The sequence below is a fragment of the Lagopus muta genome, chromosome Z (assembly GCF_023343835.1).
Source record: "Lagopus muta isolate bLagMut1 chromosome Z, bLagMut1 primary, whole genome shotgun sequence".
NCBI lineage: Eukaryota > Metazoa > Chordata > Aves > Galliformes > Phasianidae > Lagopus > Lagopus muta.
In genome coordinates, this window is record NC_064472.1 from 23,224,199 (window position 1) to 23,240,056 (window position 15,858).

Genomic DNA, 15,858 nt, shown 5'->3' on the forward strand with positions numbered 1-15,858 from the left:
CTTCTGTCTCTCCTGCTGAGTGTGTAAATGAGCATTTACAGAATCACAGAATCATACCGTTTGGAAAGGATTTCTGAAGATCATCTAGTCCAACCTCACTGCTAAAGTTGATTGTGTACAGATTGAAAGCAGACTGGAAAACAGACAGGCAGGTTTTGAGTATCTGCAGAGAACGCGGCTCCGCAACTGCTTTCTGGGCAGTTGTTCCAGTGTTCTGCAATCCTCAAAATGAAGGAATTTTTCCTCATGCTCAGTTAGAACTTACTGTGTTTCAGTTTGTGCTCATTGCTCCTTGTTCTGTCACTGGGCATCACCAAAAACAACCCGGCCCCATTCCTCCCACTTTCCTCCCACTCTTTAAATTTCTGAGTGTTGAGAAGATACCTCCTTAGTCCACTCTTTGTCAGGCTGAACAGTCCCAGGTCTCTCAGTCTTTCTTCGAAGGTAGATGCTCAAAGCCATTCATCATATTTGTAGACCTTTTCTGGACTCTTTCTAGAAGGTCCCTATCTTTCTTGATCCAAGGAGCTCAGAATTGAGCACAGAACTCCGAATGTGGCCTCACCAGGGCAAAGCAGGGGGAAAAGACCACTTCCATCAGCAGAAATGCTTGAAAATGTTCAACAGGTTCAATTTTGGAAGTGGTGGATGAGTTCGGCAGTTGTAGCAAAAGTTTAATATGAACTCGAGCTCAACATAAAGCATTAGTGGCAGGATTTATGCTGAGCCAAGGGCAGAAACGTAGGAATGTGTAAAAGTGTGGCAGGTCTACTAAATGGTGAATGGTTCTTGATTGGGCAAGACCCTTAGCACCAAACATGACTTCAAAATGTGTCCAGGTTTGAATGAGGGCCTGAACTAAATAAACAACCCTTCCAGCCTAACTTGCTCTGTGACTTTGTCATTCTTGATGTGTTTACACAGAATAGTGTAAAACAGCATGTTAGGTCAGACACTCTTTACATATAGGTTTATCCCAGTGAGTGTGTTGCATTCTGATCATTTGTGTTTGTGTGTTATAGTGAGCACTGTAACAGTTGCAATTGGTAGTAGCCAGAAAAAAAATCTAAATATTATATTTGTATGTAATTTTAGCAAACTGAGAAAATGATCTAAGACTGCAGTCATAATGCTCAGCTGCATATAAACCTGAATAAACTGTTGTTACTGTTTGAGTGTTGTTACTATATGAGTGCAGATATTTCTTTTGGGACCATTCTAGTAAATGAGATAATTCTTAGTGTATTCATGTTGGGGGTGTTGTCAGGCTATCTTCTCTTCCCTAATTTCCCTTATCCCTCCTAAGAATTGCTGTAATTTTTGTGTCTCAACATCTATAAACCTGATGTGCAAAAATGCCAAATTACAGCTTTACAGGAGGAGAATCTAGACTAGCCATGACTGTTAACAGGGAAGGTTCGTGCCCTGTGACTCAGAAAGGAAAAGCTGAGAGGGATTTTGTTTTAATTTTCTTCTATTTCAATCTTGGCTTTCTCTCTACTTCTCCCTGCACCCTGTAATCTCAATTTAAGCCTAGAAACAATTCAGAATCTAAAATTACTGGCATGACAGCGGCTTCACTGGCATTCACTGGTGATATCCATTCCTCAAAAATCAAAGCAAGAAAATTGTCCCAAAGCATACCTGCACACTGTCTGGGATCTGCTTTTCTTAGGAAGTTAAATTGAGACAAGTTTACCTTGCCAAATTGGGTAGCATGGAAACATCCTTTTATCTAAGAAGTTTTTGAGGCAGATTTATTCTGTAGTTAGATGATGCAACTCTATTTAAGAATAAGTACTAAAATTGACAGGTGTATATATTCTGAAAAAAAAAAAAAAAAAAGTGATTGATTTATTAATTACACATATTTTTGACAATTTGTTATTTAACAGCAGGGTTTTGGTGCAGATACCAATGCAGACATGCGGTGTGAGAGTTCTCTGTCCATAATTTGAGAGGTCTGTGAACAAAGACTTTCTGTTTAGGCTGTTTTATTTCTTTGGTGCATTTTTTTTGTCAGTTTCTATGAGTGGCAGGATATTTACATCTCTTCAATCAAGGAAGTAAGATGGAAAGGTTACATACCATTGTGAGGTGTCTTACCGAAGGGCAGATAGAAAATGCTGCCTGCTAATAAAGAGGAACCAAACCAAAAAGCGCCATTAGCTGTTGGCTTTGTGACTTGTGGCTGTGGCTTTGTGATCTGAACCAAGAGGACGTTAAGAAGTTGGCAGCTGTGCATTGGTAGCTGAGAGTCTCCTATTACACTTGAAGCAGTGTCAGAAAATGAGGCTGTGAATTGTTAATTGGCTTGCTAGGAAGAGAGGGAACATTGTTGCTTAGTTGATTAAGATGATGAAATGTTAAAAAATGTCAGATGGAGAGGTAAGTTAAATGGACAGATCTGTGTTTACTCATCTAGCCATTACTGTTTCTGAAACAGTAATAAAGCTTCTTCTATAAAATAATCAGTAAGTATTACTTTTAATTAATGTAAAATTAGCCTTGCACATGTTACATTTATTGTTTCCAAGTTATTGTAGGAAACATAGTAGCCATTTTCTGCAAAAATGTTTTTTGAGGAATTTTATGCAGGCTTCATAAGAATATCTTTATTTTAATCACATAAGTCACCCAAAACTAGGAGTGATAATATTTCAAATGAAGCTATTTATGCAAAGTAATGGTACCTTGAAACTGTTACAGTTAATTTTGTATATGTTGCTACTAATTATTTCAACAGGTGACTGAGCTAGAGTGTGTGAGCAGTCAAGCCAATGCAGTCCACACACATAAAACAGAATTGAACCAGACAATACAGGAATTAGAATCTACACTGAAGAAGAAAGAAGAGGTATTTGCTAATGTTTATTTATTTATTCACTGTTACATCATTTCTAAAAATTTTGGATATTAATCTTGCAATGACTGGTAAACACTGTTATTTCATACAGATGTTAACAAGTTAAAATAATCGTTCAGCTGATTTGAAAAAAATTAATATATTTCTTATTATATAATTGCAGTTGAACATAGATCATTTTTTTCCTTTGTGGTATCTCTGAGATCTTTGCAAAAATAAATCTACATTGTGGCAGAAGTGGTTTCTTTAGAGCAGTTATCCTCACACTGATGCTATGAACACTCAGTAAGAAGGAAGGCAGTCATAAGCATGCTTTCTTTTTCTAGAGAGAGGGATTTGGAGCAAGAAATCGACCAATGCTCTTTTCCGACCAGTCTGTTTTTCAAGCTCTATTAATATAGCTGATTTTTATGATCCCTAAGATCAGCCTTTCAAAGCAAGTCAAATCTCCAGCCAGTAACAGGACTGATATTTCTTGTGCATCTGCCTTTATTCTAGACCCATCACCTAGAAAAAGATTGGAATAAGACCTGTACTGACATGGGTCCTAGAGAAAAGCTACAGAATGATTGAGAATCAGCCCTTTTAGGATAGGGAAGAGGTGGAAGGAGCCTCATATGATGGTTTGTTTGCCTTGTTCAAGACCAGATTCTTAGAAGTGTACAGTTTTCAACTGCAAGAACCTTTAATACTCTAGGAGAAAATTTGTTTAATCTTTTGAAGCAGAAGAAGCTTGGACTTCTGTAACAAAGAAAATACTTATTATTGTTGTTTATTCACAATTGAATGGCCTCTTCAGGATTATGATTCAGGAATATTGACAGCATGGCTTATCTAACATGCAGTAGCCAGTTGCCCATTTTGCTACTTTAGCTACGGCTTATTCCAGAGAAGAAAAAGAAGTCAGCTTACCAAGTCAAACCACATAATGTCTTGTTAAAGGGATTGTTTGTTCTCCTTTAGGAAATCGAAAGATTGAAACAAGAAATTGACAATGCCAGAGAACTCCAGGCACAGAGGGATTCTTTGACCCAGAAGTTACAGGTGAGCTATACTGCATCATCTTCATTTAGATAGAAGGGCAAAATGGTCTTCAGGTGAGCAGATTACATCAGCAATTTATGCTGCATTGGTTGAAGCTGCCAGATCAATCTATAAGTGGTGGGTCAGGATGCTCCTTGGGAATTTATTCCACAATTTCCAATTGCAATAAAATACTACATTTTTCCTGAGGGAACTGACCCAAATTCCTTTTAGAACACCACAGATCTCCACCCAACTCTGGAGCTGAAATGAATTTGAATTCAGACTTCAGCATTTTGATACACCTGGAAACTCAGGCATTAAATAGTTCCAAATCCAAAGCGCTAAATTTGACCATCACTGTTCCTTGTACACCTTGACCCAATTCACACTAAACGCAAGCTAAGTGATCATTAAATAAGTCTCCTTTGAAATAGATTATATGAATTGAAACTTTCTTGAATCTCATTTTTAACCTAAAGAGTATACCATATAAGAACGAAAGTACTTTATTCATTTTCCTCCATCCTTTTTTTTTTTTTAAAGTATGTTATTAGGATGTTACTTTGAAGATTGTTTTTAATACATCAGTTCCACTACTCTAAAAATTATTGCTGAGTTCAGACTAAGCATGGAAATTTTCATCTGAAAAGGAACTTATCTGAGAGACTTAAAAAAGAGATAATAATGAAAGTTAGAAGTTGTTCTTGTATGTAATAGTATCAGTGTGAGATCTCATGACAAGTGGTAATGAGTTGGAAAGCAGCTATCCTCAGTAAGCAGAATAATGAGAGACTAGTAAAAGATCAAAGATGTCTTAGAATTAAAGAATGCTGTCTTTATTAAAAATTATAAAGTTTGCAGCTTTTTTTTTGCATATGGATGTCTTCAGTTAACAAGTAGATTTATTATGTATGTGTCCATATGTCACTTTGTAGGTGATCAGTTTCTTAAGTGGTTCTATTGAAATAAGTTTAAAGCTGTCTTAAGATCTGAGATAGAAGTTGCTGTTCTTCAGGTTCAAGCTTGTTGCTGACCAGATGCAGCTCTTTTAAAAGATCTTGAATCTTTGCTTACTGCAGCACTTCCCCGGCTTTGATAGTAACAGCCTTCTCTGAATTCTTCACCCTATGTCTGTGATGTCACAGAGAAATGGCGCTTTCATCCATAGCCCCAGACTGCCTATCTCACATGTTAATGTAGTAGACCTGTTGCCTGGATGGATGTTTCTAGAGTCTGTATCTGTTCATCACACTCTTTTCTCTTCTGATTTATGTTTTCCCCACTTGTGTTCACAAATGGAATACATAACTAATTGGAATGCAGCCTGTATGAAAAGCGCTGTCCAAAAATTATTATTTCAAGTTATTTTGCATTTCTGACACACCTGTGTCAGGGAATTACTTAGAAATCAGTCATAGGCAAATTTCAGTAAGTATGCTATCACTGTGAAAGGTAAATATCAGGGCCCTTGTTACGTAATAATTTTGTTAGCTAAGACATACGAATGAGTCATGATGAGTGTGACTCTCATGATAAGTGAGGATATCTTTATTACTGTCCTGATCCCCAAGTATAGCTGTTGTATATGGTCTGAATATTTTATTCTGGTCTTTTCTCTGACTTCCCCAAGAGATCCATACAGTGCAAACACGTACTTCTGAGTAATTTATTTATTTTCTCAGAGGAAGTAATATACGAAAATATATTATGTCTTCTGTAAGAGCATCTGAAGACAGTGTCCAGAGCCTGAATGGATCATCAGTGTCAGTTTATTGTCAGCTGGGATTAACTGCATATAACGGGAAGTTACAATACAACTAAGGGAACAGACTGTGTTACATGGGTACCTCTCCGCTTCTTCCATTAATAAGGAACAGTTTTGAGGAAAATTGATTTGCAGTGGGAGGCTGCAAGTTAGCAGGACATGAGTTCTCAATTCAGTATTGTTATAAAAATCATTAATACTCATCCAGGCTAAAGATGTGTCGGGATCAAAAATAACAGCTGGGAAGTAATGTTTTTCAGAAATTAATTGTAAAAGGCTTACTCAGTCAGTTCTGCATGAGCTATGGGTAGGACTGTGCCATCCCAGCAGAGCCAAGAGGACGCTGAGTTCCCTGGCTCAGCCTGGACATGGCTGCTTGGCTTCAGGATGCTGAGCCATCACACAGCACCATATGCCACAGAGCTTGGTCTGCAGGCCGGGTGCAGGACAACCTGCAGTGGGCAGGCTGGGTGACAGTCAGCTCTTTTGTTTCTGACAGCTGTGAGGTAGCTAGTCATTACCTAGCACACATCTGTTTTAATTTATGCTGTGCCTACAAACAGTCTTTTTCAGTTGGTTTCCTTTAATCCTTTGGCAACCATATTGATCTGTGTCAAATGGGTTAAAATAATTTTCATGCTGGCAGCAAGGGGTAATTCCTGTCAGCTGTGCCGTTCAAGACCAGTGGCCAAAATTCTGTTGCAGAATCACATAATTGTAAGGACTTTAAGGGGCCTCTGGAGATCACCTAGCGCAGTGCCCTGCTACAGCAGGTTCCCTACAGCCAGTGGCACATGTAGGTGCCCATGAGGGTTTTGAGTAGCTCCAGAGAGTTTTAAAATCTTTGTTAACTTGCCACTTTACAGAGGAGCAGTGAGCGAGGTATTCCAGATAAAAGGAGATGAGACTAGAGGTCCTGAGCTCAACAGAGCTCTCCCTGTCCAGGCCTGGGGCTCTGCCTTCCACCCCTGTGGCACTTGCAGAGCTTTGAGAGCAACAGAGGAATGGCAGTGGAAGCAGTGGGAGGTGGGAAGGCAGGAAGAGAAGCTTGCTGCTGGCAGAGGCTGCTGTGGGGTGCCAGGCCTTCCTCCCTAGGACTGGTTGAAATGGGTTGGTCTGAAAGCTCAGAGCAGCTCTGTCAAAGCTTTGTGCTGCAAAGCTGCTGTAAAGAACGGAGGTATTTTAAAAATGCTAGCGTACGTAAGTACTAATTCAGAATGCACTTTTCTGGAAATGGCTGCTCAAGGTGCATTAAGTACACTGTTCTGTGCTGCCTGCAGAAGTGGTTTCCATAGCTGAAATTAAGAAATTCCACAGGAATATTTGAGACGTGCAGTGAATGAGAGCAGCGTGCTGTTGCAAAGCAATGTGACCATGCTCCAGCAGTGAGATATGAGAGGGCCCCGGTGTGTGCTGGGTGCAGAGCTCATCTGCACGGCTCCATACTTGTGGGAGGCTGCTCCAGGTCACAGCTTGTGCTTGTGTTTTTAAATATGCTACTGGTGATTTCACCTTGATCAGTCCTGCTAGGTTTTACTCCAGTCTTAATTTTTAGTGTGAAAGAAAACTGAGACAGAAGTTAGGTGGTATTCCTCGCAACACAAGCAGTGATCAGGTTGACCTTCTGTGCGAGGCCACCTCCTGGGGACTCTGCCCTGCAGCAATTCATCCAGGTTAAGTAAGGGGACCTGAAAAGCCATTTTCAGTGAGTGCCGTATTTCCAAATCTTAGAGTGATAACTGAACATAACACATTGTGTGCCAACAAAATTTTATTCTTCTCCAGAAGCATCTGTCCTTCAGACGAATTACTAAAAAAAAATGGAAGAAAGGTTAGATATTCAGTCCTAATAGAAATGTCAGTTCTGGTTTTAGTACTACGGAAACTTTAAAGGATTGCACATTGTTCTGAAAACAAAAGTAGCTCATGAATACCAGGAGGAGGTTTGACTGCTTTCTGTTTGTAGACAATACGTTAACATGTTATGTATTTTCTCTGAAGGAAGTAGAAATTCGAAACAAAGACCTGGAAGGCCAGCTGTCTGACCTAGAGCAACGTCTGGAGAAAAGTCAGAATGAGCAAGAAGCTTTTCGCAATAACTTGAAGACACTTTTAGAAATTCTTGACGGAAAAATATTTGAACTAACAGAATTACGAGATAACTTGGCCAAGCTAATAGAATGCAGCTAAAGAAAATGGGATTTCAGTGCCAATCAGCTTAAAGATGCACTGTCTCTCTTCGTAGGACTTTGTTGGGCTCTGCATCAAAGTTGCACAAAATTAGAAATGCTCCTCTGAGAGGGTTTGTTTTAAATTTGAGTCATATTTCAATGTAAAATTCAGAACTCAGCTTGTAGCTAGCTGAAGAGAAAAAAAAGAAACAACAAAAAGCTTGAATTACAAATTACCTCCTTGTACTTTATTGGCCATAGATAACTTGAATGGTATTAACACTAATTGAATGCAATCCTTTTCTAATTATCAGTGATAGAAGAATTACCAGTGTCCCAGATACATCTGTTTTTTGTGACAGACACAATATAGGCCATCTTCTCTTTTATTTATTTAATATATTTAATTGCTGTGTTTTGTGCAAGAACTTCCTGATGACAGCCCTGTATTTTGTTGTTAATAATTTCTCAGGATTCTTTGCGCTGTGGAAAACCAGTGCCATTACCAATTTATTCTTGCCAGGAGTGAGAGAAAGTTGCATCTTTAATTGAAACAAAGTTCCTAATTGCTTGTGTGAAGTTATTCTTTTTGGGTATTTCAGTTGGTTGGTCAGCTGGTTTTTGTTTGTTCGTTTGTTTTTTTAATCTATATATATACTGGGATATACCGTATTTCTTTATGGAGCTTACTCTGGTGTTCTACAATATTGTCCACTGTAAGGTTTACATTATCATATGAATTCCTTGTAATTACAGTGAAATACTATTTCCACTAAATCTGTATGTTGAAGCCAACCGATGATGGCAGGTGAGTCCCCGAGGAAAAAAAGAAAAAAAGGAAAAATGAGAATTTTGAATGTAAGATTTGACATGCACAGATAACGAGGAGCAGCTGGTCATTTGCTGTCTGGCCTTGCTACATATTTCAAATACCTATGTCAAATTAACTGTTAGCCTGTTCTGCAGGAGACTTTCTCAGAATGTCACATGAATTTCAGATTTTGTGAATAATGGCTCATGGGGAGCAATATTTATTAAGACTGCATTAAGGGCAAGAGATGTTGCAAGGGACTACTTGGACACTGAAATTGTCCAGCCAAGAAGGGTGTTTGTAAAATTTTTGCTGTCACAACAAGTTGAAATGGAGACGTGTTTACTCTTTTATGGGTCTTCATATCACATCCTTATTGAAACAACACCAGGCAGTATTCACAACTGCTAACAAAAAGCTTAAAAACAGGAGAAAATTGAATCTTTATCCTCAATGAGCAGGTTTTAAAGTTGTTTTGAGGAAGTTTTAACAGACTTTTGGCAACCACGCATTTCTTTATATAATAGATTTACTTAAAAAAAACCAACAACAACAAAAACCAACTCCGAAAGGTAAGCCAAGTGTGACGTGTCTTGCTTCAAAGTACATTCTTGCCATAAACTAATTGCTTATGATTTTGAAGAGGGCTTTTTTAAAATGTATGAATGAGTGTCAGACTTCAGAGTTGAAAGATGCACTGTTTGCTCCCCAGGTTTGTTTGAATGTTAAACATGAAATCTAGCTGCTTATAAATTTGTACAACATGATTTTCTCCACTTAGAGACTGCTACTGAAAACTAGGAAAGATAAGTTTGTTTTTGTGTGTATTGTATGTAAATACCATACAATACACACAGGTTATTTATATTAGAAATACATGCTTTATTTCTAAAATACGTTTTTTTTCTCTTTACCAGTGATTTATCAGGTGTCCCCTGACTAGTCAGGAAAGTGGTTTAGGTCAAATGCTAAACCATCGTGTATTATACTGTATGTAATGTACACAATGTTTAAGTTTTATCCATATTTTCAGGGTATTTTCTCACCTATTTTCTTTATTGATGGGGTAGAGGAGCTTGACTCAGTGTGCTACTGGTTGAAAACTTTGTGGTGAGCTACATGTTTTTCTTTCAGTGATTTTAGGCAGTGATGTGTACATCTTCATCAGGTCCACACGAGCAAATATCACAAGATTTCAATTTAACTGGGGATGTTTGGGCCCGATTTTCCTGTCACTTGTGCTGCTGTAAACCAGATGCGTCCCTGATGTGGTGTCAGCAGTGTTTAGCTGGCATAACATTGGAGGAAATGCAAGGAGAATCTGGCCCGTTAATTACTGCTCAGTGGACATAATAAGGATGAAGAAAGAATAAAAACATTAGAAACTTGATGATGGAATAAATGTAATATTATTTTTAATGATATTATTATTGACATTTTTAAAGATATGATGTCATTTACATGTGGGAAAATAGTGGACAGAAATACTTCCACTTAAATTTTGTGAATATGTGTGGTACATGAGTATTTCTATGTATACGTACACACACATATGTATATAAAGAACATGAAAAAATTTAGATGTGCACATTTTTAATATTTTCCTATTGAAATTAAATTTTAAATTGGAAATTGATATTTGAGAATTTCTTTTCTCATTCAGTAGATATGCTTCATTTCATTTTTTACAATTACTGAGGGCTGCACCTTTGAATTCCCAAGCAGTTGTCAAACATGAAATGGGATAAGGTAGACTTACGTGCACATATAAATAAAACCTGAATGCTATGAGTATTTTTAATGTTTATTTACAATAGGTGGGTGTTTAGAGTTTGAAACCTGAAGTTCATTCATAGGTGGTTATGCCTACTGTAGCCTCTCCAATTCTGTTTCAAGATAATAGTTTGCTTCTTTGAAACGTGACTTTTCCCAGATACAGGTATTATGAATTGTATCTATCTTTGATGAAACTGTGGGAATGTGTGTACCTGAAAACACTGTTGAGTACTACAGGTTGAAAAACAACATCATCTTGTGTAGGAGAGGCGAGCAGCCACATTGCATAGACTTTGTTAAATGGCAACTATAGTCTTGTTTAAAAAAGAAAAAGAAAAAAAAAAGAGCAACAAGAATTACAGTGAGAAAAAACAAGCAACTGATAAACATCTAACAAAAACTGAAGAAAAATCAGAAATACAGCTTTTATTTTGAAATACACTTGCTGTTCTCTGGAGAATGTACTTTTACTCTTTATTTTTTTCCTTATATCTTTTCAAGTATGTGCAAGTGATAGCAGCAGCTACCTTAATCTTTCAGGTGCTACTGGATTTTGCATTAGCGTGTTATGTTGTGAAATCCTGACTCTGACATAAAAGATTTTTGTAAGTATATTCCCGTCCAGATAGTTGGTTTTTGGAGTGTCTTGTTCATAATCCATATGCCTCAATGATCCAGAAATCGCATTTTTCTATGTGCACAAAGTAAAATGTGTGAATTAATGTCTGTTACAGACTGGGGATTCCTTTTCCTGGCTAATATACCAGGAAAGAGGCAAACAAAATGAACTGATAATGCAGAAATATTGTTATAAAGTCTCTACGAAAATACATTTTCAGGTAAAATATAATAAAGGGCTAAAACAGATGTAACACAAACAAGTATCGTCTAATGCTATTGGTGGCATTCTGAGGGTAATTCCTTCACCAAAACCCTGCAGGAGTGAGCAATGCGTCAATTAAAATGAATATTTTGGGATGCGTCTTGTCAGTTGTGGAAGGTTTCTGTTTTCTGCTCTGTTTTCTACAGGTTAGGGACTAACTCCAGGCTCCCCTGCAGCCAGGGGCTGAACCTTACTTTGTTTCGTTGCTGTTCATGTTCTGTACCAGAGTGGCTGTGAGCAGTGCCCCGTGAGCACCTCGTTCATGAGGAGCTTAGTTTCAAAGGCAAAAGGAGAAAATCTTTGTCGGAAACACAGCATGGGAAGGGAAATGGAAAAATGGCACGGAGCTTAATTCTCTGCACAACCGGGTGTCAACAAAGGCGCTTGATTGATCTGGTTGATGAGAAAACCTTGGATCTTGAGGCCAAATATCAGTAGAGATTAGGTCTGGAGGTTGACAGGGGGTCAAAAAAAAGCATGAAGAACCTGCAGCCAAGCATGTGCGGTCTCAGTAGCTGAACATGCCAGCTGAAGTGCGCGGCTTTACACCCATGTTTTTTCGGGAAATGAACCTGGCTCTGCAAAGCAATGCCCAGACTGTCGTTTACATTTTCTTAACAATGCTGCATACGTGCACTACCTCTGAATGGTGCTAAGCAGAGAACATACCACAGAATAATAGGCATTTCCTAAGACCTGTGTTTTTCTTTACACAATTAGTTTCTTGGCTTACTCCAGTTGCTCCTGACAAGTATGACGGATTTCACCTTGTGTTAAGTGTTTGAGAGCAAGCAGCAGTGCTGGCTAGCCCCTGGTGTCAGCCCGTGGTGCCGCAGCTCCTGACTCACCTCCTGGGTCTCACAGCCTCTCTTGCAGCTGTCGGTGCTGCCTTTGCAGCTCATCCTAGGACCAAAGAAACCAGAGCAGTTTATTCCCACTTTCTCCCCCTGCCTACTCTTGCACACACTCAGATCAGCATTACATCCCATAGCCTGTGGCATTTTCAAATGCTGGCTGTTATGCTGGCAACTGTTGGAAGGGGGAGGAACAGTCAAAGATGTTAGAGCTTTTGGGGGAAGAAAAAGTATAGGTGGTAAAAGGATTTGTTTATGTGGCACCACCAGCTGTGAGATAGGTGAGAACATCTTGCATAGCAGAGAACAGAGGACCTGCTGAGCACATCTGTCTTGCCCCAAAACTGCTGCAGGCTCATCAAAGTCAGCGTTAGAGTTGTGCTTTGTAACAAAAGCCAAAATCCCTGCAGTCTGCAAACCCATTCCTGCCTTTCTTTTACTTCCACTAGCCCAAGGATCGGCACCAGTGTTAGTCATGGCAGTGACTGAAGGCCCTTCCTGCTTTCCTGCCATCAGCTCCATCCATCTGTGGTGTGCAACAGTTCTCTTTCTGTAGCTGTGAGCAGTTTTGGCCCCATGCATTCTTGCTCTGGGGTTTTCCCCTGCTCCCACCCTTGTCTCATTGCACTGCGGGCCCCAGCAGTGGCAGGTGCTCCTGATCCCTTGGGCTGAGATCAGCCACCTAGAGGTGTTCTTGGAGAAAGCTCGTGTTTCTGTGCATAGTAACTCAGAAGAGGAGAAGTTATTTCCCAGCTGATCACCACGACTGTCATGAGCAGCACACACCCACCCCAGTGCTAAGGGAAGAGAAGATTCACAGTGACACAGTACATTTATGTACAGTCTGCCTGTGTGGAGTCCCCCGTTTGAGTTACATTCAGTGTGAGATTATAGAATTTGCAAGTGAAGTTTTTCAAGGAGGGAAAAAGCCCTTAGAGTTCTTCAACTTTGGATTGTGTTTTGTTAAATGGTGACTTGTATTTTCTTTAAACAAAATACAAGGAAAAGGGGAAGCGAAACTGACTTTGCAAAAGAGACATCACAGCCTCTAATCAGTAGGTGGGAATGTAAGAGATGAATTTTCTCTGTATCTGAATATACTTCTCTTTTATGAATCTGGCAGCTGTTGTTTGCCAGGATCTACAGCGATAGGAATGGGAAACACGGTGTGAATGCAGTGAGGCTCTGCCTTGCAGTGGGTGTGAGCTGCTGGGCAGCAGCGTGCAGCTGAGCAGGATGGGTCCTGCAGGCACAAGCATCCCCCGCAGCCTTGGCAGGATTCCAGGGGTGCTTGCCATCTGCCCAAGGTGGTGGTGGTCCCAGATACACATTGCTACTCCTGGAGCCCTTTTGCTCCATGTTGTTGGCATGCAGGGCGACAAATGGAGGGGAATTCTGGTGTGCAACTCTGAGAGCAACAGAACTATTGCTGGTTTGAGACAAGCACTTCCTCCCCAACTCTTTGAAAGAAATTACGAAGGCCATTTGTGTGTGTGTGTGTGGTTTCCGTTATCACTGGAACCTACATGTCCTAAATTTTCTTTAATTTTTCTGTTTTTATTATATTTTACATTTTTTGCATTAATGTTATTTCCACAAATGCAAACTTAGAGTCATACAGAAGGCAGATAGGTGTGCGTATGGGGCAGCATTGGTTGTCCTTGGACATTGCTGAGTCCTGAGGAGCTGGAAAGTTATGGAAGTGGGGAGGAGAGCAACAAGGAAACACCGGGCATGCTGTAAGAGGTGCTGTAAAAGCATGAAAAGCTCACAGGGAACACCTGTGTGGGGATAGGCATCAGGTTGGATCCGCACTGGCACGGTGGGCAGGCAGTGATCTGTGCTGTGAATCTGTGCTGAAATCAGCACAGTTTGGCCAAATTGTAGCTATGATGCTCTAACAAGGGGGCTGTGTACCCGAAACATAAACAAAATCGAAAAAGGAGCCAGGGCACCATGGGGCACGCAATCAGCTCATTAGTGAGTGCTCTGCACACGGAGACCCATCCATACCATCCGTATGTATGGGATGAAGTGGCAGTAGGCTCATCTGCCTCTGAATAGCCATAGGGTGGCTGTGGAGTTTGTCAGTCCCTTTTCTGATGTGCTGCACCAGGAGAAGGAGGCAGTGCTTGAGGAACTGCCCTGGTAGGAAGAGTTGGGAAATGCTGCTGCTGCTTGCCAAGCTGGCAGCCATGGTGACTGTGTTCCAAGGATCAGGCCCTCATTATACTGAGTGACTTGGCAGATACAAGAAATTGCAACTGTCTTTCTGTGTATTTATGGGATATTTTTTTAAGGCAACTCATTATTTGCCAGTGAGGGGTTGAGGGGATAATGGAAAGAAAAAGAACTCTGAGGGAACAGGTAGGTCCCTTCTGCACGCTGAACTCCAAAGGGTGCAGGATTGAAGTTCTGCATTCAGTTTAAACAAGCTGGTACGGGCAGCGCCCATGGCCACTTATTCAGGAGCATCCCTGAAACTTGGCAGCCTGTGAGGACATTCTGAAGGCAGTTGGTGCACCCAGTGTGGGGATGACCTGCTGGTGACAGGAACAGCACACAGGTTCACCCCAAACTGCTGATGGTGCAGCCTTGACAAATGCTGGTTGGATATCTGTGCGACATTTCTTACTGCAAATTGAGACTTGAAGGTCTGTTTTTCTGTGAATTACGACCAAGTATTGACTTGGGACCATAACTGGCTTTTAGATATAAGATAGGACTGTTTGCAAATCTGAGCAAAGCATGTCCTGGCAGGCAACCTCCAGCTGCTTTCCCCTGAACACAGCATGAGCAGACACAGTGGTCTTTTTAAAGTGACAAAATTTCATACTCTAAACAGAGATTTGCCCTATCAAGCATAACTAGTTTTACCTCTGGCATCACTCAGAACACACACGTGCTGACTGGCTCCACCAGCAACGTGCACAGTGCTTCTCTCGGCCCCATCTGCCACCACACACCCTGGAGGAGGTGGCCAACAGCTCAGCCCAACAGCGTGAAGGCGAGCAGAGGAGTGGGATGGCAGGTGTGTGAGAGGGCTGCTGCGGGCGGGTGAGAATGGCTTGGTGGTGTGGAGATACGGGCGGGACGAGGAGCAGCTGGCTGGCGGTTCTGCTCGGGCACTGCTGGCCCTCGGCCTCTTGGCTCTGTGCTGATGGTTGGAGTCTGTGACCTCGCACCAGGAGAAGCCCTCAGGCAAATGCAGACGTATGTGCTCCTGCAGCAAGGGGGTAGGCTGTGCAGTTTATTTATAATGTCTATTCAAGACCTTTTTTGTTTTTTTTAACATGCCTTGATGAGCTGGGTGCGGTGTGGAGGGGCTTGTCTAACTGTTTTTTGTGGGTCTCCGTCTTCTCCAGATGTCAGTTTGCTCACAGCAAGCAAGGGGGTGGGAAAAGAATGGCCACTGCCTCATAGTGCTTCACATTACGTCAGTTCATACAGCATCTGTCGTGTCTACACTGTGTGGGTAACATGCATGGCAGTTCAAGCATGCGCTGATGACTTTGTACACTCAGAGCTCAGATACATTCCTGCTGGAATTTAATGGGGATTGAAATAAAATATGAAGAAAAAGTGTAGCCAATATAAATGTTTTGTATGAATTGCATGATTCTTCAAGTTTCTTATTCCTGTGAATTTCAAATAGCAATATACAGAGGGATTGTGTTGCGAGTTAGAAAGAAAGATTAAAAAATGA

The 15,858-nt window shown here is 40.6% G+C and overlaps 1 protein-coding gene across 1 annotated transcript in view; it reads left to right on the top strand.

Moving 5' to 3' along the window:
* The window catches only part of HOMER1 (homer scaffold protein 1), a 94,046-nt gene extending 81,876 nt beyond the window's left edge, over nucleotides 1-12,170 (top strand). Inside the window, exons 7-9 of the mRNA XM_048931428.1 lie at nucleotides 2,747-2,857; nucleotides 3,830-3,910; nucleotides 7,659-12,170. Coding sequence (XP_048787385.1) covers nucleotides 2,747-2,857; nucleotides 3,830-3,910; nucleotides 7,659-7,847 — 381 coding nt within the window. The 3' untranslated portion in view covers nucleotides 7,848-12,170. The remainder of the gene's footprint in view (nucleotides 1-2,746; nucleotides 2,858-3,829; nucleotides 3,911-7,658) is intronic.
* The last annotated feature ends 3,688 nt before the right edge of the window (nucleotides 12,171-15,858 follow it).